The 24,298-nt window shown below is 40.1% G+C and overlaps 1 protein-coding gene across 2 annotated transcripts; it reads left to right on the forward strand.

The window, feature by feature from the left end:
- The first annotated feature begins 1,876 nt into the window (after nucleotides 1–1,876).
- On the forward strand, nucleotides 1,877–24,298 carry tmem164 (transmembrane protein 164). Of its 2 annotated transcripts, none has more exons than XM_005471946.4 (6): nucleotides 1,877–2,046; nucleotides 12,337–12,386; nucleotides 14,571–14,637; nucleotides 16,312–16,390; nucleotides 19,650–19,750; nucleotides 22,829–24,298. In XM_005471946.4, the coding sequence occupies exons 2-6, from the start codon at nucleotides 12,373–12,375 to the stop codon at nucleotides 23,033–23,035; spliced, it is 468 nt and encodes a 155-aa protein (XP_005472003.1). In that variant the 5' UTR covers nucleotides 1,877–2,046; nucleotides 12,337–12,372; the 3' UTR covers nucleotides 23,036–24,298. The 2 variants fall into 2 exon arrangements, with proteins under 2 accessions (XP_005472003.1, XP_003450528.2); XM_003450480.5 differs by lacking the exon at nucleotides 1,877–2,046 and adding an exon at nucleotides 3,529–4,417.

Raw genomic sequence — 24,298 nt, forward strand, 5'->3', positions numbered from 1 at the left:
TGATCTTCTGTGTGTACCAACAGAGCCTTGAACCTGAGTCATCAAATAAGAAGAAGTGCATTAACAGTCCCGAAATCCATTTTCTCTGTAACAAAAGCCAGGCATCTGTTTTCCTCCCTGTTTCCTGCTCATCTTAGTTTCATCTAAATGATCTCTTTCCAGCAGGCCTAAAGGGTTTTGATTCACTAAGTTGCTTCTATCTGACTGTTTTTTCTTTCCTTTTTCTTTTCTTTTTTCAGGTGTTCAGCATCTCAAGCCAGGAAAACGTCTCACTCTTTTTCCCTTGAGATCACGTGCGAGGAGGCCAGTTGATCTTTAGCCCTCTTTCCGCTCCGCTCCACATCCTGAAGCGAGGCCTGTTGGACTTTGGAGCTTGTAAACTGAGTCAGAGCATTTTCCCTTGTGGGACTGAGAGAACATACTGTATTACCCTTTTCACAATGTTGAAAATGGGGTCCAGTTTATTTTCCTGGACAGCACTGTGAGCAAGCGGTGAGAAGGGCTCTGCTGAGTTGCCTTATCAAATGTGAGCAGGTTCCCTGGTACCTGAATAGAAGCCTGTCTCCACAGCAACCTGTTTCCATACTGGTTAGTTACAGTTTTACGTGGCTTTTCCGATAATAATAAAACATGGATAAATGTGGCTAAAACAGAGCTGGAGTAGAAACGAATGATCAGATAATGGCACTCCAGTATACAGGATGATTTTATGCAGGTACTGTAATACCGCTCTAACTGGTTTTAACTCACATCTTTTCTTCCTTATGAGATCTCACTGTCTCAGGAAATTATATAACCAAGAAATTATATCTTATCTATGCCATAACTTTTCAAACTAACCTCCAGTGCTTGTCCTTTCCATTTTCCACAAGGAAGCAGTTTTTGGCCCAAACTACAAAATTTCACAAGTAGTCAAACATGCCCCTGTTCACACCCTTGAACTAAGAAATTTATGTCAGCTTGTGGTTATGACAAAAAAAAAAGTAAGTACATGCAAATCAAAGTGAGCACCTTAGGAGACAAATTAGTTTCATCCCTAGTCTTATTTTTACTGCTCTTTCTTTCCTTGTCTTATGAGTCCATTTTCATCCAATCCCCACGACATCATCCAATCCACAGCATCTCTCCTTGCATATTTGTGAAAAATATTTGCTACACTGAAGTGCACTCCAAACCAATTAGTGAGGAGAGTGCAGACGTCACTACCCTCTTCTAGGATGGAAATTCAATGCTAAGCAAGGAAGAAAGAAAGCAGCTTACAAATGAGTTCTCTGAGGACTTTCATGAGCCTGTTCCTCATCCTTAATAACCTGGTTTTCGAAAGGAAGTATTTTGGTCCCATTATAATTTTAATCATATAGCCTTTATGTTCCTCTGGCCTTTTTTGTCCATAGATATGAGATGATGGAGAAAAGTTTGGTGGCATGCATCGGTGGGGTTTACACGGAGAGCTGAAAAGACGGCAAATAACTGCATGAATTCAGTTCAGTTCAATTCAATTCAATTTAATTACATTTTATTTATATAGTGATAAATCACAACAAAAATCACCTCAAGCCGCTTTATATTTAAGGTAAAGACCCTACAATAATATAAAGAAAGCTCCAACAATCATATGATCTCATATAAACAAGCACTTGGAGACAGTGGGAAGAAAAAACTCCCTTTTAACAGGAAGAAACCTCCAGCAGAACCAGGCTCAGGTAGTGGCTGCTGTGACTGGTTGTGGATGAGGGCGTCAGCAACTAGTCTACTGATAGCCATGTCATCATTCTTACTGCCAAGGTTGGTTTTTCCTCTCTCTTTCTTCTTTCACTATCTGTTATTGTTTGCTTTTGTCTGTGTTCTGGGGCGGTACTTATTGTGGGTTCCCACCTTTGGCTCCACACATGTGGCTGCAATCAACCACCTGTGGTTCATGAGCTATCTGTTAGTCCTTGCTGGATTGCTGGACTACCCAGTTAGTGAAGCCTGTGCTTAAATGGCTATTTGTGTTATTGTGCCTTTGGAATCTGACCTTCCCTGGATTCCCCTACCTGGAGTGTGGTGAGTCGACTCGTTTGAGGGTGTGTGTGTGTGCTGAAGAGAGTTGGTTTTTTGGATGCCTGTTGGGGATTACAGTTATCAATATTTAATGTTTCCCTCCATTTCCTGATAGTTACAATAACTGTAAAGAAAAGCTTTAAAAAGAATTTGATCTTCCTGCCAGTGTCTAAACTGTGTATTTACCATCAGAGCTGGCTGTATGGAAGCAGCAGCGTGGGGAAAAACATTTAAGCACACTTTGATATTTAGTTGCCAGTTTAAAAGCTGGTGGAATTTATAGAGAACTTCTTGCTGTTGTAAATACCAGCCAGCGTGTAAGGGCCTTCCATCTGTGAGTAAAGCGTTTCATATTAAATGGGTAAATAGGCACAGAATGAAGCTCAGAAGTTTCTGATTAAAGGCCCAAGAATTCCACCTGCAAAACTTTTTGTATGAATTGCATTTAAGTGAACAGCTGTTTTTAGCTTGGATGTCGCCCTTGTGGAGAAGTGTATATATTTTATTTCATTTTTATTGAAATGGTAAAATAAAGCTTCCCCTTTTGGCAGGATTAAAGAGCTGGATTGTTGACCTTGAACCATCCATTAGTTATGCTGTTATAGGCTCAGGCTGCTGGGAGACATCTCTCCTCCTCTGTTTTTACTCCCTGTGTGTTGATATATGACTAGAGCATGTCATTTTCTCTCTCTCACATAGATTGTATTTTCTCTTGTTTGTGTCCTTGTACTCGTCTTTTGGTGTCTTCTCATTCTCGTCATTCTCAAGCAGGTACAATAGATGGTTTGGTAGCAGAACTAGCTTCTGGTGGATTTCTTACACTTCAAAAAAATCTCTTCCTCCCCACCATCACGTTCTGAGTGCTTGTTCACAAGAATCATGACTGGTGTTCTCTTAGAAAAAGAAGCACATTGGGGATTATGTTTGTGAACTGGTGCCACATAAATAAAGTTAAATAGAACTGAATTGAAAGCATTAGTGATTTGTACTGATAAAGCAACGGAGACTTAAACAGAAACATTACTATGTCTGTATTGACTGGCTGTTAAATTTCTTCCCCTCCCAAATGCAACGAGATGCTTGGTGTTAAGTTTCCGTATTTTCCCTGAACGCCCCATCGGCAAGTGTCACGTGTGTCAAAGAGACTGTTTTATGTGCCCTCGGAGGTGAGACTCAGGCAGTGTGCATATTCATTGAACTAAGTTAATTCCTCGGGTCACTCAATAAATATTTTTTTTAGTTTATTTTGAGTTTTTCACAATTTAATTGCACATTTAAAAAGTCGTAAATATCACATGTGAATATCAAGGGTTTAATGAGACGTAACAACATAGCTTAGATATACAGACATCAATATCTCGAACTTTAATGTTAGCATATTATTGAACATGGTATCGATTAATTTGGAAATTCACATAAGAGGAAAACTGCTTTCTTTTTTTCGATTCGAAAGTAAGATTTATTTATATTTCGGCTTCCTTTAGCGTTGTGATGAGCCTGTAAGGCAAAACTCGGGGTCAAATCTATAACGTATACCTGTTCATTTCAGTAAGGCGAGCTAGCTACCTAACGGCTGTCGGCGCTGTTGCTAACACATGCTAACTACACCCGCTCTCCAGCTTGATGTGACTGAGAGCTGGTAGCCAGCGCACTGGTTTGCTTTGTATGATGCCGACTTCAGTGTAACTGTCCATGCTAGCGAGCTAAGTGTGTGAGGAACGTGAAAGAGGAGAGGCTTGGCAGCACCCTCTAACACCACCACCACCGGCAGCATCCGCGGGTAATCTTGACTACGGCTGTCTATTGTCGCTAGCTGAAGTTCCTCCTCCGTTTGTGGATGAGGTAGTTTAGCTAGCTTAGACGCACCGGGGAGGCAGTGGATACATGTCTATCTCTCGACCACGAGGCGAGCTGCGAAAGGCAAATCTTGCAGTTCATGTTTCGCCAAGAGGTCGGTGTGGCGTCTTTTATTCCATCCTGTTCGTATCTTTTCCAACACGAGAAGAGGAATATGTCCAGATATAACATATACAGCCTGCTGGACTGGATCTACGGCGGGGTGGACCCCAAGTTTGAGGGCAACGGGGGCCCCGAGTGTGCTGCCTTCCTCGCTCCACAGCAGCGCATCAGCGAGAGTCTGGTCATCGTCCTCATCTCCCTGGTGGAGATTCTGGTGGCACTGAAGAAAATAAACCTCTCCAAAGAGCTCAGAGTAGCCGGGAAAGACTGCATAAGGGCAAAGGAGGATAGTCTAGGCAAGAACCTGTTGCTGGTTGCCCTGTGCATGACTTTCGGAGTGGAGGTTGGCTTCAAGTTTGCAACCAAGACTTTGATATATCTGCTGAATCCTTGCCATGTCGTCACCATGGTGCAGGTAAGCATGACACAGGAGGGAAAGAGCTGATGTGTGCCTGTTAGGATTACGAGTATAACTAGTGGGGATTTATTAGAAGACGTCATCTTCTCTTCCGAGCTGTCCTGTCAGAGCTGATGGGTTGATGGGGTATAAATTGTAGTGTGCTGGCTGGACTTCGAAGGCCTGGTTTTCATTAACTGGTTATTGACCTGATCTCACCCATCTCCAGCTCTGGTGGAGCACCGTGATCGATATTTTGCAATCACTGTCTCCTAATGGCTTTATGGCGCCTTGAGATACACGAGCATGCTTTTTATTGAGCCATGCGAGGCTTAGAACAGGGGAAGAAATTATGAACTAATGTATGTAGCACATTTAAATCTTTTTAATAAAGTAATAGAAGCAAATTGATTCTAAAAACCTCAGTGAATTCGGTGGGAAAGTACAAGTTTGAGCCTCGTTTAGGAGTCTTGTTTGGACATCATTGTCCCGTGTGTTAGGGAGTTGGTCCAGTGCTGCCATGAAAGAAGACATCTCAAGTTCAGCCCTTGGCTGTGAAACCAGAGCTGTGCCCCCTCTTTGTCTCCAAATATTATTTTATGAAGCTGTTGTATCAACAGCCTGTAACCCAGCCTGAGGTCGATGTCAAACTCTTCACATGGCTTTTTGACATTTTTTTTTCTTTTTTTCTTTTTCTTTTTTGAATCCGCCAGTATAGGGAGCTGTGTCTTTGCTTTTATGTGTTAAATAACACTTAGATCATAAGTCAAACTATGCAGTACCTGCATGTTTACACATGCAGGCTACTTGATCTTCATGGTGCATGACTGCCATGTGACAAGTCGCTGCAAACTATTCATCATGAAAATTGAAGAGTAGAGCAAATTTGATGTGCTCAAAGATGATGGATTTTTCAGGTTACAGGGAGGTAGCATGACAACCAGTGGACACTGAAGAATTGCTGGCTGTGATGAAAAATTGACTGACTGTAGTAAAATGTCCTTGATGTAAGGGCAAGATCGACAGCAGTGTATGTATTGTTGGTGTTAAAATGGGCGTGATCAAATGAGGAAATGGGTTTTAAAAGGAAGTTGTACAGCTTTCACAACTTGTGAAAATCATCTACATATAGATTTTTTTTTTTTTTTTTTTTTTTTTTTTTTTTTTTTTCCCCCCCCATCCAGAGGAGGAGTGGGTGAGGGAGTGTTGGTGTTGGCACCGGCACCAACTGATTATTTGTAGCAGGTGCTTGCTGGAGCTTGAATCTGATGTGGGGAGAAAAAAAGCTGGAAAAGAGAAGGCATCATGCATTCCTGCATTCTTGCTTTATTAAAGGTAGTGCCTGGGGGCTCGGCTATCTTTGTTGAACACTCTTCTAAAGAAATAGTGGCTTATTAATTTTTTTTATTTTTATTTTTTTTGTTTCATGCATGCATGAGCGCCTATCATGATCACACATTCCTCATGTTGCATCTCTAGTGTATGGGTGTGGTTTTAATCCCTTTCAGGCCTGATGGAAACCTCAGATAAAAACATCTAAAGAGCAATGCGGAGCTCTCCAAGCGCCCATTTATTTCCTGTCTCATTTGAGCTTCTTAAAGCTGTGCATCTGGAAACAATAGTGAGTTTCAGTTCACTCTTAAGTCCACTCATTGAGGAATGAACACCACCTCTGTGCTGTTGCAAAGAACATATCCTCTCGTCGCTACACTGCGTCAGTTTGCGTGCCTTTCAGTGTTGTTATGCAGCAGCTGGTTTTCATGACTGTTAACCAAATCCACATTCTGAAGAGGACTGGCGTTATTCTTGAAAGCACAAATTTGGTGTGCTAGTGAGTTTGATATTTTTATTCACCGAGCACAAAGCAATGCGACTTTGGGAAAATGTGCCGCTTGTTGGCACAGTCATAGTATCTGTAGGTGGATGAATAGAGGCGGTGTCAGTAGGAGCGTTTACAGAGCAGCAAGTATGAGCAAATATCAAGGTGAGAAAGCCCCACAGGGGATGGAGTTTAGTTTGTGATGACTGAGTGCTTCACATCCAGCAGCACGGGGTTTTAGTACGTTTTCCACCACATAGTACCACAGCAGTCATCGTGGCACGCTGAGGGTCTTCCAACTGATCAGTTTACTGTCGTGTATTTCCGTTTGAGGCCAGCGGATATGGGTGTGGCTCCATAAACAACTAAATCAAATAATGGGTATATCAAGTTGGAGAAATCGATATATGGAGGGGCACGCGCTTTCTGTTTCTCCTACGGCTTGTGATTGGTGCTAATACGAAGACAATATGAACTTCCCCTGCCGTTTTATAGATTTCTAGTCAGAACTAGCTTGCAGAAAGATGAAGAACAAAGAGCTTGAACATAACAGCCAGTTTCTGTTTTTGTTTTTGCTTTTGTTGCAGTTGTTGTTTTAGGGGACCTATTACACAAATTTCCAGGTTCACAGTTGTTCCATGTTCTGCTTATGATGGACCTCTGTGCAAACTGTTCATCGGTCCCACCTTACTGGGGATTTACACTTCAATGGGGAATCAAAAAGGTCCACAAACACCGTGTTTGTTTCCATCACGTATAAAACACCAGGACACGACCACCTGGTAGTTAATGCATAATGCAACACACAAGCATAAATGGCAGCACTGACATTTATGCTTGTAACCGCTTATGTAGGTTAGGTTGTATGTTCTACATAGATTCCGTGTAGAAGTCTAAACTGAAACAAGCCATTCTGTTATTATCAACATAATGACATTTTTTCATTGGATATGTCTCATGAATATGTCTGTATGTGAGCCACCTGCAGCCCACTATCCCCTTAAGTGAATCAAACCAGTGAAACTTTAAGAGTGAAAGTGTTTACACAGCAAGTCCCACAAATATCTTCATATAAAAAGAGGAGGTTTCAATAACAAGTCTGTTTTTCTACATAATTGAGAAATTCTGCTGTAGTAAATGAAAGAAATCTATCAGCATTTCTGAGCTGTAGCTCTAAGGTGTCCAAAATCTATACACTCCTTCCAGTGGGCCAGATTGGAGTCTTTTGCAGGCCAGTTCTGGCCCCTGGGCCTTATATTTGACACCCCTGGCGTAGAGCCTTGGATTCAGTCTGAGCTCTTTGCTTGTCATCTTGAGTCTTCGGGGTTAAAGGAATTTACATCCATACAGTGTAACGTTTATACACTGTCCAAATGAGGCATCGCCTGCCACTGGCTTCTCCTTTTTTCTTTTTCTTTTTTTTTTTCATAAGTTAAAGACGCATGACCTTCTTTTATCAAGTGAACTTTCTTCCCTTGTAGATCTCGCCAGGCACAGCTCGCAGCTAACAGATATCACGTGGGCATGTGATAAATGTTGCTGTAGGCTGCAGGAAACGTCAAGTCATCTGTCTGCAAAGCAGGTATCTTGCAATTCTGCAGCAGCTTTGAATGGATGCGTGTAGGTTGCCGATAAATTGATGTACTGCACTATTAACAATCTGTGTATGGCAAAAATAATCAGCACCATTATAACAGATCATCGGCCTCATCATTAGGTATAGCCACATTTAATGTAGCAGCTGTCGCAATAACCCTGAGCATCACAGTATGTTTACTCACGTGCATTACACTCGAAACCCCGCAGCATATCACTCTATGGTTGCACTCGTTAAAAGGAAGTCTGAAAGACTTCATTGCTGATAAGTCAATCTATAAATAAGTCCTTTATCTTTCTATGCTAACAACTTTCAGCTGTACCCTTACCTTGACACAAGTTGGTACACACTGTGAAGGTAGTTTAAATTTCCCCATCGTATTCACCCATGCTGAACTATATTTGTCTCTAAGGTCGTGTTCTCAAATTTTTTTTGTTCATTTATTTTGTCTTGTTGAATGACTGCTTTCCCTTTTTCTCCCTGTAATTCCAGAAAATACTTTGAGTCAACACTACTTAATTATTGTTATATTTTTTTCTGGCCTTTTCCTGCTCCATTGCTAGTAGAAGGGCAACAGGAACCTGGCAATATTCGGGGCACAATGTTCCAGCAAGCTGTACCTTGAGATAAAATTGTATTTCAGCTGTAAAATTAATAGGGAGAAGCAGCAGTTAGACTTAACAGTGTCTTTATTAGTACAACAAGAGCATCAAGGCTGGTTTGACTCATTACTGTGATTAGACATGTGGAGATAATTCTATTAACTGTTTTTTTTGGGGGGGGGGGGGGGTATTATTGGTGCTATCTGAGCTTTCTTTGCAGTCTAGACAAAGGTGGCTGACCACTGACCTGGTCAGTGAGCACTCTAGTGCTTGTTATGGCTTCAGTTTTTTTCCCTGGCATTTATTTACATAGTCATATTTATTTCCTCATATTAGTTCTCCACATTGTGGACACTCTGCTCCCTTTAGCCATGGGTGCACCACTGCTCTGCACAGCCAACAGCAACATGCCTGGTTCTCCGCTCATCCACTTAAATATAAAATATTAAATATGGAGTTAACTATAGTTCCCTGTATGTAATCCTATCAATTGCTTCATCTAGCTAGTTCTGGCTAACTTTACGGCCTTAATATCAAAATATGTTTAAGCAAATAACCTGTTGCTAGGTTTTTTTCATTGATTTCTATGGGTGTCAAAATGACTCTTTTAGCAGTTCTGTTTCCCGCACACCCTGAAATTCACTATATGATGAATGAACCCATTTTAGAGAGTGAAATCTGACATGCTGGTATTTTTATTTCTAACAGAATTACTTGGATTTGAAAATTACAAGGTTTCTATGATATCGGATCATTTTGATGCACTTGGTCAGCTACTCAGCACACCCAGCAAGACGATTATAAAACACAATAGCGCCATACTTGTTTAGAAAGGTAGACAGTGGGTGTGGTTGACGACTACAAAAACAACCACTTGCAATGCGTTGCTTATGGAGCACATGAAGCACTGTGTCATGTGTTCCCTACAGAGAAATCCTACAGCTGTAAACTGTGTAATAGACCCCAAAGAACAAACTGGACTTATTACAGATTAGCTTCACCAACTTTAGCTTCAGTGCATCTGAGGAGTGGGACCAGTTCCAGTGTTGTTAATCCATCCTACAGCTCAGGTAACAAAACAGGCTCTCGTATTAATTATGAAAAACTTGCTTCACACAATTCCGTCAGCACACTAAATAGTTAACCAGCCCAGTTTGTTTCCTTTCAGCGGCAGAGCGAAATTCACACTGCATACCAATCTTTCTTTTGTCACTGAAGTCGCCTCCTGGAAGGTTCATGGTCACAGCTCTGTCAATGTTCACAGCAATCAGCAAGTCATTTCCTGTCAGTGCCAATTAACTCAATGAGCATCAAAGAACACGCCAGTGACGACGCCCGGGAGAGAACTGCGTTTCCCATTTGGACCCATCAGACACCTGAACCAGGAAATAAAAAATATCTAGTACCTACTTGTTAATTGATGGCCTTTCTCAGAGAGCGCAAATATGATTCATTTCTGTAGCTTTTAGTTTGTTCAGTGAATAAATGAACATCAGATCTGGCATTAACTGACACTTAATTTTTACTGTGCATACCTGATTTGCATGTTTTTGTACTTCCAACACAGCAGATTTTTAAAAAAAAAAAAAAAAAAAAAAAAAAAAGTATAATCTATTTAATAGAAGCCCAGGACTACTTTGAAAATACACAGCACTCACTGGATTACACTTAAGTAGTCCTTCTCACCTATAAATAGGATCATGACTTCTTGGGCCAGTGTTCCACGCAGGGATCAATCCTAGTTGTAGGCTTAAGTGGGATTTTGAATTCGATTAATCAGAACGTCTTTCCCTGAATACTTCTTGGATCAGACCCAACCTTAGCATAGTTTCAAATGAACTCAACTTATTTTGATTGAGGAATATTGGTGTCCATCCAAGGTTGGAGTGCCAGCATGACCACATGATTTTTCTTTTTTTGATTTTTTTTTTTTTTCTTTTCTTTTCTTTTTGCATGCATAAAGTCAACAATCAGAGAAGTGTTTATGGGCTAAATCTTCTTGCTCAGTAATTTGCATGAAATCCATTTCTGAGTCTATTCTCTTGTGTGCCGTTAAAATAGAGCTAATGGCACCGCTGGAGCCAAGACCTTTATTGCTGCCACATACAGAAAAGCATCCACTTACTTCTCTTAAAAATGTGTGCAAATACAACAGTTTATAACATTTGACATTTTATAATATTATGTTAATGTTATTTGCTGAACGTTGACTGTCAGTTTTTTTTTCTTAGTTGGCTCGTACTGAAAAACTATGGGAGTTGTCGTTATAAGAAAAATACTTCAGCGAATGTTGTGAATCATATACTTATTATTTTATCCTTCACGGCATTAGTGTTCAAATAAAACAATACTTTGCAGTGAAGGCTACCCTAAGGCTCTGGCTAACAGTCAAACAATGAGAAGCGACAAACATAAGAGAGACAAATTTAATGTTCTCCTCTGATTCTCTCATGCAAAAAGTGAACACGATCAAGCCATTACAAATAAGTAAAGGATCAAAGGGTAAAGTGACACTAACGCCCAAAGGTTAGCGTTACGCTAGCAATTAACATGTGCCATAAACTGGTGATTGGCTGAAAGGTGATGGAGAAAATGACGGCATCACTGCCACGTTCAGGCAAAATATTAAATCGTCACATAATATCAATTATGATTGACACAGAAGTGTTCATATGAGACTGAATGGGCTAAAGAACCCTTACATAATCTGTACAACCAATTATATGCAACATTTATTTGATAATAGCTCGCAACTCTATGGCATGTTTATTTTATAACGACTTCTTATTCATTTAAAATGAGAGACTTGAGGGCTCCAAGTTGGAGAACGTTGTCTAATTGCTTTGATAGCTCAGACATGAGACAAATTATCAAAGTGACAACGTTTAACTGCCAGCAACGTATCGCCAACCCCTGTTTACAATGGAGGCTGACAGTAATAACATCTGCAGGAACCAACAAACTGTCAGCTTTGGCAAGCACGTTTTATCCAAGGCAAAACATTTTCATGCATTGTTTCTCTTTAATGTGACTTTAATGTGGTGTTTTACAACGCGAAACATGTCTCACGTGTTAGAATGAGAGGAAAAGATGTAGAAAAGACTGAAGATGTAAATATAACTGTGAAAGTCTGAGTGTTTTTTTTCATAATCCCACACACGCTGCAAATAAAGTTGATAGACATGCCGCAGATCAATCCCGAAGACACATTTAAAACAAAAAACAAACCAAATATAACAACTGTGTGTTTGGAGAATGAATCTCGGGTCAGTTTCTTTTCTGTAATTCTGTTTCCAGCCTTCAGGCAAACCAAGTTTTTCTCGTGTCAGATGGTGTTTTGAACAAATTCCTGTTTGAACTATTCTCGGGGCCCAGTAGCCCAATCACCAAGGACAGATTGCAGGCTGTCTTTTGATCCACTCTCCTTTACAAGAATAAAGTCAGATTGTTGGTAGAAATCATTTTTGGCAATGGAAATATATCAGGAAGTCACTTCTCCCTGGCTTCACCTTTGTTTTCAAATGCTGCCTACCTTTTCTTGTGAAAGCTGACTTCCAAGCAGTGAGCTGTAAACTGAGATTGTTTAGCATGAAATCAGGTCATTAATGCACCAAACACCCAGCAGCTCTAATGCCTCAAATTCCATTCTAATTGTGGACCTATCCTCTTGTCTGAACCTCTTCTATGTATTTTTTTTTTTTTTCTTCTTGATTTGGACTAAGGAGACCTCACAGTTGCCTTTGGGATGTTCTGTTCAATGCTTCTGCTTTTATGTTAGCACAAACTTGTTAAAGCAGTTCATTTTCTCTTGCAGAACACGGAGCTGGAAGCTCTTAAAAGCCTTCGAGCTGTTCCATAACAACCATATGAGCTTAATGCAATAATGTCGTTGCTCATTTCTCTCTGCTTTCCTCAACAGATCTTCCTGCTGGCCTGCCCGCCATGTAAAACAGCTATGGTTGTGTTCAGGTGAGTGTACGTGTACTCCTGGGTTCTTCCTGTTTAGTGTTTTCAACTTGTCGTCTACATTTAAATTAAACTGTATAGATCTGAATTGGCAAAATATAGAGTTTTTAGTGCAGACAGTAGAAAGGCCACGACTGCCATATGAGCCACTTGTCCTGCTGAATGTAATGTCTAGTGACTGGGCAGACAAAGCTCATGGTTTTTGTTTTCATATAATCTGAATTGTGGTTGACGTTGATTGTAATTACTTGTTGGTTTCCCCCATAGTAAGCAGTTGTATAGTAATGTATTTGTTTGGGTTTATAGTCTCCTCTTCAACAACTCATCCGGACTGAGCGGTTAATTATTCAGGAGAAATGACTCTGGTTTTGCCGGTGGGGAACACGATGTGGGATTTACTCAGAAATAAATACAAGCAGGGTCACTTTCTGTTCCAGTAGCCTACGGGAGCCTCACAGTGAAGACAGTGTACCGAGTCATAGCAACTTTATGAAACCACAAAAAGCTGGTTCTTACATGGAATAGAAATATGAAACATTCCCCAATAAATATCCGATCGTTTGAAGAATTACTGAACTGCCAACATTATTTATCCACCAGGTCAAGATGTTCTTTCAGATAGTAAGCTAGTTCATTTGTTGTCGTAACAACATGTATTAATTTGTTTCATTTATGTAAGAGATACAGTCATAACCTTTATTCAAGACGTTTGTCTTTTGTTTGTGTAAACATGGCATTTTACTCTGGTGGTGGTTTGGAATCAGGGCAAACCTCAAGTTCATTTCACCACATTTAGAGTTTCAAAGTAACTGCTGTGTAAAATCCCCTAATTCTGCTGCCCACCAAAGAGGGTTTGTTATATGCTGTGCAATGAGCACAGCATATAACAAACAAGTTTCAAATATATCCTTTTTTATTATTTATTTATTATTTTTACATTTGACATTTTTGATGTCCTGCATTTCCTGTGACTGCTTCACAGTAACAGTCACCATGGCTTTCTGTATGATAGTGTAATAGTTACTACATAAAGTAGAAGTTTACGCTACAACAGTATCAGAGGTTCAGGTCTTGGCCCATGTATTAATATGACATGGAGTGACATGCAATTAATTACAGTGGTGGAAAAATATAAGGTCGCTAATGCTCGTTACGCTTTGTAAATTTTGAATTTGAATGAACTGCTTTTCAGAAGCATGCAGCAGCCCCCGAGAGTGACAGCCGGACTTATTTGAAGCGGCATTACTTCGGCACTGCTGTTTTCCCGGCGACCTTGTCTGTCACAACAGTTATTTTGGCTCATTTGACAAAAAGAGCAGTCACAGGAGATAGATGGAGCTCCACACTCTGACACACAAGCTCCTTGGCTTCTGTTCTGTATGTGGAGCCTCTTAACGTCAATGTTAGTTCAAAAGACACATTTTTCCTTATGCTGAGTTTATTTATACAGGTTTACTAAATAAGCATCGCAGCTCCCACTAGGAGCAGATAGGCTATATGTGTGCACTGGATGGTGCAACTAAAAGCTTAAAACCAAATTATACTAATTAGTCTGAATGAGTCACATCAAAGCATATGTTCAGAGAGTGATCGCCTGAAACTTTACTGACCTGACTTTACACAATAAGCGCTCCCACAAGAAACTGACCCTGACAAAGAGTAAGAGACAGCTGCTGCTAACAGCATCAGGGAGGAGTCTGATTGGTTTTCTGCAGCATGGGATAGAATCTAAACTGTCCTCCACCTGTTCCTCTGTCCCTTATATCAGCTGTAATTGATTCATATGTCAGTAGTGGCAGAGTTTTCTATGGGTTGAATGCTTTGGGGAGGGCAAATGGCCTGCAGAAGTCAAGAGGGGAGAGTGGTAATAACAGCACTTTTTTCCCCTCTCCTATTCTGTTTTTTCCTCTATTCTTTCATTGATGATAAATCTGAAAGAGAGTCAGTCTGCCCTGATGCTTTAGACAGATTCACACTTGTTAGAAAGCCTTTATTGTTTTAACCGTAGCTCAACCCCGGTAACATCTCTCCTCTGCGCTGCTCTGTCTCTGGAGAGGGAAGAGAGCAAAGTGAAACCAGAAGGGCAGGAGAGAAACTAACATGACTCAGAAAGGTTTACACAGATTAGGTAAATAGTGAGTGACCTTGTTGATAATTTTTAATGTCTTTCATTTTTATTGTTTTCAGGCTGCAGGTCCACATGTTGAATGGCGCATTACTGGCCTTAATGTTCCCTGTAGTCAACACCAGACTCGTAAGTAGACCATGATCTTCAGATCTCATTTATGAGAAGCCCTCTTCTAGCCTTTGTTAGGTCTCCGAGATGAACAAGGTTAAGTGTCGCACTCATTGAGCAGCTAAACAAGTGTTATCACTTACCTCTGAAACGGCAATGTTGTGTTGAAAAAGACTACACTGTGTCTGTGCAGGTATCATTGGTTTTCTCTATAATATTGTAAGCTCGGGAACTTACTGTGTAAAGAGACCTATGATGATTATGTTATGATTTGGCGCCGTATAAAACAATTGAATTAAAATTGAACGCTCTGACTCACTCAAGCTGAACATCTCATGCAGGAGATATTTCACAAATTGAAACTTGATCTGTTTGAATGAAGTCACTTTGGTAAGTTTTAAACTTTAAAAAACACAGCATAGCCATTAAGACTAAGTGCTTTTCCTTTTATAACAGTTCTCACAGAAATAAGGCTGAGCTGTTCTGCCATATCCGCAATTCCCTATCAGATAAACTTGTTTTTCTCAAGCAGGGAATGAAGGCTTACACAACAGTCTTGCATTTTATAACATCAGTAAACTTTATGTCAGTATTTCTTACTGAGCACAGTAAACTATGATTGCACCCTGAACATTATATGCCTGCCAACCAATGGGAAAAGAGGCAGTTTACATCAGTCACTTGTAAATTAAAAAAACACTGTGGACAAAGATCTCATGTGTTTCTTACGTTATACCATTAAAGGGAACCCATATTATGCTTTTCTTTATTTTATGTCTCATATTAAACCTAGCACCTGTTCCCTTTCGTGGTCGACACAGTGGATCATCTGTCTCCATCTAACCCTGTCCCTACCATTCTCCTCGGTCACACCAACCCTTTACATGTCCTCCTGCTTTACATCCATAAATCTTCTCTGTTGCCTTTTCCTGCTGCCTGACAGCAGGACAAACAAAGGGTGTTGCCATATTCAACATCTGTTGTTCAATATTTGTACTATCTGTCCTCTGCACATATCCAAACCATCTCAGCCTTCCCTCTCTAACTTTTGTTTCTAAAATGTCCATAAGATTCACTTGTTTCTAAACTCTGCCCACTCCCAGTGAAATTAATTTTAAAGTCTTGGGCTCTGTGGCTCTTCCTGCTGTCTTTTTGGTTGTGCTACAGTTTCTAAACCAGACATCATAGCAAGTCTGACTGCAATCTTGTAAATCTTCCCTTTCACGTTTGCTGCCATTCTTCTTTCACAAATCACCGTGACACTCGTCTCCACCCACTCCACCCAGAGTTTTTAAAATAACAAAAAAAACAAGGTCAACATATGTATCCCTGAGAAATGAAAGCTCTAACTTCAGACTGCTGTAAACACTGTTCCATACATTTATTTTTTATTTTTATAGATTTTGTATGACAACAGTGATCATTAACAAGGTCATACATTGTTAGAAGAAAGGTGCCTTATAAAGGGAGCTAAAATAGACAGATGGTGTACCTGCTGTTCTTCCATCTCTTTATTCTCTTGAGTAATGTTGTCTGTCATGGTTGCTTGTTAAGCAGTAGCATAGCTGGTGACCGTGAGGCCACAGGTCTTTAAGATTTCTCCTCAGGGCTCAGAGCAAGTTGGGGGCTGTTCTGCTGTATCTGGGTGCTGTAAAAGAATTAAAATGGTTTGTTTGCTTTTCATTTTCTCAGCTGCCATTTGAGAAAGAGATCTATTACATCCAGCACTCCATGATGTACCTGGTGCCTGTTTATCTTTTCAGGAAAGGAGGTAGGTGTTTCTTCATTCTGACTTTTCACATGTCAGCAGAGCAAAGTGATAATATCTCCATGGATGGATTCACTTTTTGTCTGTGGCATTTGAGATGCTGTGGATGCCAGCTTTTTGTTTTGTCTGTTCAGTGTCTGTTACTGAAAAGATTGTTTGGTCATTTCAACTTACATAGATGATACTGAAGAGCAACTATAAAACCAGTTTAACTAAAAGGAGTTATCTAAAGAGCTTGGAAAGAAAAGCGTCTGGACTTGAAGTTGCTTGAAGACGTTTCACCTCTCATCTGAGAAGCATCTTCAGTTCTAAGGTCAAATGGTGTCGAATCCCAGATTTAACATGTGTCCCCCCCAAGGGGGTCATGAACCCCCTTTTGATCCTCTACCTAATCACACGAGCCAAGATGTAAAAACAGGTGTAGGTCACAATCAGCCAAGGTTTCGGGTGAACCCACTATGAAAACCTAGCTCTTTAGACTACAGTGACCTGGATGACATAAAAGGAGTCATATACAACCATATACAGGGGACCCTTTAATACAGCTAACTTTCAAACAGCACTACTAAATTGCTTGATCTCCATATAGCAGATTTCATACTGCTTATGGTTGAAAGTACTGCACCTCTTACACACTACATCTATAGGAACTGCCATTGGTGCTTAATGTCAGAGAAACCCATACTACGAAGCACCAACTGCAGTTTCTGTGCTGATGATAATGTCAGAGGTGCTTTGGGACTATCGTGTCAGCCAGCAGTAATTTTGACAGCAAATTTTGATTTAGTTAGGACCTATTTGGACCATTAAAACACACACACACGCACATAGTTGTACAATTTCCCAGGGGCAGATCAAATGTGCTCATCCAACCTTACAGTACAAGGAGAGCACTTCCAAATTGTCCTTCCTTTCAACACAACTTGATTGTCTGATTGGATTGCATCTCTCCAGAATATTTTCGTAAAATTTTTAATCACTGAAGTCAGTACAGTACATTTCATCATAGTTTTTGCTCTCGTACATTTGTTTTCATTTAGTTATCCTCTTATTTTGGCTTGATGATAAAATTCATAGACAAAACTTAATGGTCAACAAAATTAACACTTGTGTCAGCAGAGCGTTGGTGAATTTAACAGTTGTGAACCCCACTCTGTAACTTGGCATGGGCTGAAGTTTCTGTCGCTCCTAGATGCAATAAGACCTTTTACGGGTAACTGTGAAATTTCATCCCTCCCAGACATTTCAAACGCTAACTTGTTGCAACGGTGGCTTCCTATTACAACAGAGGGAGTACAGAGCTCTTTACAACAACCTATTTTTCTACAAGTGTTTGTAAAGGTAGGCATGTGGTAATGGGCGCCAAAACACCTGAATTTCAAAGATTAGGAGACTGTGTCCCCCTTGTCCATGTGGTGTCCAGACTGACGATGTCTATGGTAAAATTTCTTGCTTACTTGTTATTGAGCCAAGGCGCTTTATTTTGTCTGAATAGACCTACTTAAAGGGGGGAAAAAACAGTGTGTCCAATCCATGTGACTGCACAACTTTGAAAAAATTTCACTGACAGTTATTTTGTTCACATACCATCACTTGAACCTAACCATCAATCCCCATCCCAACCCGTCATGGCAGATGCCTACCCCTCCCTGAGCCGCCTTCTGCCAGAAGTTTCTTCGAGTTTTTCCTTCCCACTGTCGCCAAGTGCTTGCTCTTTTTTTTTCTTTCTCTCATTATTAGGCTTTTCTCTGTTTTTATTGTAGGGTCTTTACTTTACAACGTAAAGCTTGAGGCCACTATTGTTATGATTTGATACTGTATTAGTTAAAGTTCAACTGAATTATTGGACTAATTTTGTGATTATTTGGCAACAGTAGGTCTATTATGCATTAGACATTATTGAAAGCTCAATAAAGCACAATAGAGAGCCTTTGAAAGCTGGATATGGACTTGGGTATAATAAAGCTACCAGGTTATAGTTTCTGATTCTGGACTTGGTGGGTGATGCCTTTGTTTTTTTTGTAGCTCGTGGTGATCCACATTCAGAAACACTCAGTTATGTTTACACTCTGGAAGTTTCACTTCTAGTTTGTTAACTAGTCTTATTTTATTGTTGTGTGCTTCTTTTTGATTTTGCCAATCTCAGTAAACTAGTTAACATGGTTCCTAAAAATTATTTATGCAACGTGTTGTGAATGCAGACAGATTTGAACATGAGCAGAGCTCTTACTGAAGACATCTGAGCTGTTAAAGCCCAGGGGTTGATAAAAGGAACTAAATGAGTGAGTATGAAGCAGAACATCAGTGGGAGCAACGTTTATTCAACTTTATGCAAACCTTGATCTGTAAGCACAGATGACAGTTCATCTTGTTTAGCTGGTAAAACTGACATCGATGCAAATTTTCAAGCTTGTAACCCAGTAATAGAATAGAAGTGCCTGATCATGTTTATTAGTAATGTAACAGTAGAGCTCAAAAGATGCAAATCCAATTCCAGAAAAGTTGGGATGCTGTTTAGCATATAAATAAATTCAGAATGCAATGGTTTGCAGACCTCAAAGCTGTAATTTCTTCACAGTAGAACACATTTTAAATTCACACATTTTACATGTGAAAAATATTAGCTCGTTTTGACTTTGATGGCAACAACAAAAAGTGAAAATGGGCAGTGGTTCTCCATTCTGCGATAAACTTTACAAATTGTGGAAGAATTTCAGAGTAATAGTCCTCATCTACAGTACATCTCTATCATCAAAAATTCAGGAAATCTGGAGAAATCTCTGTGTGCAAAGACACACAGAAAACCAATATTGGAAGCCTGTGATCGTCATTCTCTCAGTCTGCATTTCATTATAAGCAGGAATGATCCTGTCAGACTGTAATTTCTGTCCCATTCACAAATGCAGCTTAAAGCATTAAATTGCATTACATTTACAGCATGCCAATATCTTCAGAATTAAGGTTGTACAATTAGAGCACATTTGATGCGACTTCCTGGTACTTGACCTCCGAATGCCAGCAATGAGGAAACAGGAAAAGCCAGTTTGACACCATATCCTGTTTCTTGTTTTTTCTGTGGTTCCACTTTCTCTCTATAAACTCTGCTGACGTGTTAAGGACACATAAAAGAGGAAGTGTATAGAAATGGCTTTTGGTTCTTCCCTAGTTTACATGTCTTTATCAAACAGGTGGCCAGAACTGGCACATAGGACACATTTTGTGTGCTTGCTGTCTCTTTAACTCAAAGTGTTTCTTTTTGCAGGTGTATACAAGCCTGAGCCTCTGGGAGATATGTGGTGGGCTGTGCTCTCTACAGGCATCCTGTTCTTCTATCACTTCACCTTCCTGCAGTTCCTTGGCCTGGTAAGATAGAGCCCTCTGCTGGACACTGTGTGCTATTTCACTATATTTTTATTACACCATCACTGCCTTAGACAAAAAGTTGTGGTAAACAGGAATATTTTACCATCTTTACAATTTAAAAAAACAAACTTAAATTGCAGGGGTTTATCTTTAAAAAAATAATAACATAAACCTAAAAAATAGTAGTTACACAGGTACAGAGGAAAAAAATATTTCAGCATTGGCCTAGACGGTTAAGGTCTAAGCTTAATGAGCAAGCCCTTGTGAAAATACTACATATTTTTGTTTAGAGTCCACAGTGTAGCTAGAGCTGTTCATCCATTCACCCATCCACTCTGTCATGGGAGGGGTTGGAACCTGTCTCAGCTGACATTAGGCGAGGTACACCCTGAGCAGGTCAACACTATCACAACCATTTACTCTCGTATCCAACGTAAAATGACCAACAAGCATAACTTTGAACTATGGGTGAAAACCCACATGAGGAGAACATGCATAAAAGCTGAAATGCTGACAACTCCATACCTCTGCAAATCAGGGCTATTGGTCAATTTAAAAATTAAGAAAAAATTTATATTTAGATGTAAAATTATGGCCTTTATCTAGAGCTGAAAAACATTAAACACACCGCAGTTGATAAAATAGAGCTTAGTTAAGTACTCTGGGTGATTTCTCATTGAGAAACATGCATTCTTTTCCCCCAGTATGTCCTGGATAGTTAATCATCTGTCCATTTTTGGATTGGTCTGCAGCAGACAGCTAAACAGAGACAGCAGGTATAATCATTGTCATGTTTTTAATCCATGTGTGCCTATAAGGAGTGCCATCAGGCTCATGCATGCCTGAACTGGTCCCCACAGTGATGCACACATGTTAGGTCTGTTTCTGAACATGCGACGTGCTTATGAACACCAACAAACAACCTCTTTTTCCCATTTTACAAAGTTAACACTTAAATTTTTGACATAAATAATTTACAATAACTACATATTAAAACCAAAAGAGCTGATTCAGATCATTTTATGCCAACTTGTATGAGGAAACTGTAGGTGCATTTCCTTTATACTACTCATAAAAAATAATAAGTGAGTAATAAAAATAAAATAAACAGGGTGTCACTGGGGTAGAAGGGGAAGAGTGAGGTTTATTTGTAATAGAAGCAGGAAAATTTGGCAGGCGTAGGCTTCTGAGCGATGAGGGCCAAACTGTGACAGCACAGGCTCAGAGCTTCATGTGGACTGTTGTCAGGACGCTGCTGGTAATACTTATCAAAATTCTTCAAGGAAGGACAACCTGTCTACGAGACGGTTTCATGACAATAAGAGCAACATAGGTAGTGTGAACTCTTCCCATATAAATTACTCATTTTCACTCACATACAGACAGGTATGCGCTCACTGGTCACTTTGTTAATTACACCTTACTAGTACCGGGGCAGACACCCTTTTGCCTTCAGAACTGACTTAATTTTTCATGGCACAGCTTAAAAAAGGAGCTGGAAACATTCCTTAGAGAATTTAGTCCATATTGACAGGATGGCGTCACACAGTTGCTGCAGATGATACAAATATTCTTTTGTATCAAATCCCAAAGGTTCTCTATTAAACTGAGATCTGGTGACTGTGGAGGCCAGTGAGTACAGTGAGCTCATTGTTGAAGAAAGCAGATTACGGGGTACGCTGTGATTATAGAAGGATGGACACGGTCGGCTCCCTGTTTGGCTTGTTCATGTAGGCTGTGGTGTTTGAATCATGCTCACTTTGGTACTAAGGGGCCCGACCTGTGCCAAGAAAATATCCACACCATTACAGCACCAGCAGCCTGAACCACAGAGTCTACCAAAGTCTGACTCTGACTCTACCATCTGAATGACACAGCAAAAATCAAGAGATCAGACCGGGCAGCGTTTTTCTAATCTTCTGTCCAATTTTGTTGTGCCTGTGAGAACTGTAGCTTCAGTTTCCTGTTCTTGGCTGACAGCAGTAGTAGCCCATCCGGTTAAAGGTTTGACATGCTGTGCGTTGAGAGATGCTCTGCTGAATACCTACAGTCCAGCCATTCCCCTCTGACCTCTGGCATCAATGACACATTTTCACCAACAGAGCTGCTGCTCACTGGGTATTTCCTTCTTTTCAGACCATTCTCTGTAAACCCTAGAGATGGCTGCGTGGGAAAATTCCCAGTTAGGTCAGCAGTTAATGAAATACTCAGACCAACCAGTCTGGCACCAACAACCACATTCAAAGCCACTTAAATCACCTTTCTTCCTCATTCTGATGCAACGTTTGAACTCAGGTTGTCTCTACCATGTCTACATGCCTAAATGGTATAAAGCTGCTGCCACGTGATTGGCTGAGATATTTGCATTAATGAGAGGTTTAACAGTTGTACCTAACAAAGTGGCCGGTGAGTGTGTGTGCATTTATATATCTGATATTGTTAGTCATAAATCCTGAGATATTAACACCCAATTATTGGTGATCCACTGCTGCGTATTCAGTCTCCCTGTTTTGATTGTTCACGACTTTACAGTTTATACTCAAAGTTATGCATGACGATCTCCTATTTTGGACCAACATTCAATTTATTTTCTGCTGGATGCAAATCAGAATTATTCCCTAACAGCAAAGCAATTAATCAGCTTTAAGTTACAGGGTGTTTCTGGCACAAAGAGGGCAGAGAGTAGCCGCTTGATTGAAAAGTGATAGCACAGAGTAATCAATGAATTCTGATTGTATTGTCCACAGTGCTGATATTTGTCTTTTCTAGCATGTGCCTAATAAATGATTTTTAAAACCACTGAAAATCTTTAGTAATTACAATGATATGACTCATTCAACAGCCGGTTAATAAGTTATGGAGGATTTCCAGGCAATGAAGTCTGACATCAGGCAATTAAGTGTCTGCTTTTTGGAGCTGAAATCTATTGGAAGATAATGATTGTAAAGATATGTACAGAAAAGTCAACCATAATGTTTCCTTAAAAAAAATAAAATAATGAATTATCCACTGGATAAATTTGGATTCATATTGGCATCAAATTAGGTCTTACTCTGTCTCATCTCTGCTCTCCTCCAGGCGACTGAGGTCAACTTGAATAACATGCTCTGCCCGGCTGTGTCCGATCCATTTTACGGCCCTTGGTACCGGGTTTGGGCGACGGGCCACCAGACCTTGCTGACGCTCATCCACGGGAAGCTCCTCACACTCCTCTCGCAGCACAGCGGCACCGCCTGCAGATACCTGCTGGACACACTCAGACTGCGCAGCAAGAAAGTTGACTGAATGTCCACGAAGGTGTATTCAGACCTAGCCTTTCACTCCTTTTACTCCAAATGCCTGCTTTTAGTGGCGATTTTTTTTTTTTTTTCTTTCTTTTTAAATCAATATTTTAATGCATCTTTTAAGACTTGTTTCACAGAAACAAGCGAGCATTTCAGGGCCAGTGAATCTTCGTGTCATTCTTTTAGCGTTGTAGTTGGCTTGCATGCACAAACGTACCGGGCATTTTAAAGCTGGCACTTAGAATTGGCCAGATTTTAGCCCTCGTTCTATTTTTTGTTTTTTTTTTATTTTCAGAAATATGTCAGCGAATTTGTGGCGATTACTCCAGCTGCTTCTCTTTAAGCTTTGAGGACAGAATAGGGGTCACCCAAATGTCACTACTGATCTCCAGCTGTTACACTTTTCTGATTGTCGTTTTTGGTTGGGTTTTTTTGTTTTTGTTTTTATTAAAGTTGCACTAGGTCATATGTTAGCCAGTTTATTTGCTTCAAACTTGAATTTTGGAGCTGAATGAAAATCTGAGCTGTTGTAAAAGTTACTGCCTGTGTATAGCGTGAGGATTTCTGTTTGACATGTATGAGCACCTCTCAGTGTTGTCACGACTGAAAACTTTCTGGCGTTCTTCTGTTCTCACTTGACTCCACGGCTGTGCAGGTTATGAAAGCGTTGCCGTTGAGGTTTCTTTTGCCTTTCTGTCTCCAGCTTGTTCAGATCATTCCAGTTGTGATAATCAGGGGACAGGAGGGTGTATTACATGCTGCGACTCAAAGCAATGAAAGAGGATCCAGAAAGCTACACTGGGATGTTAATATTATCTCTGTGAAGGAGTTTTTTTGTTTTTTAGTCTGTTTTATTGTGCTGTTAGACCATAATAAGAGAGGTATAATCTTGAGTGGGATGAATTCGGTGTTTCCCAAGATAAAGTGTCTTTCTGGGTTGGATTAATGTATCTTACAAAACATCCGTTCTCTCCACTGCAACTGTAACGAGCCACACTCCAGTTTGTATTTTAAGAAATGCATCTGATGTTCTGCATGAAGTCACTGTGGGTCATTTATTCATGGCCTGTTTGAAAGGAAGTATTAACTGATAAGTTAGAAGATGTCAGTCTTGGTATGTATCATTTCAAATATGAGGGATGTGTGTGTATATTACTGTAGCATATTCTAAACTTCACTGCAAAGAAGGGATAAGAGGAACTTTTGTATTTCTATCAGTTTGAGTGTATGTGCTGTATTGAAAATAAAGGTGATTCTAGCTGAT

Source organism: Oreochromis niloticus, linkage group LG10, assembly GCF_001858045.2.
Source record: "Oreochromis niloticus isolate F11D_XX linkage group LG10, O_niloticus_UMD_NMBU, whole genome shotgun sequence".
NCBI classification, from domain to species: Eukaryota; Metazoa; Chordata; class Actinopteri; order Cichliformes; family Cichlidae; genus Oreochromis; species Oreochromis niloticus.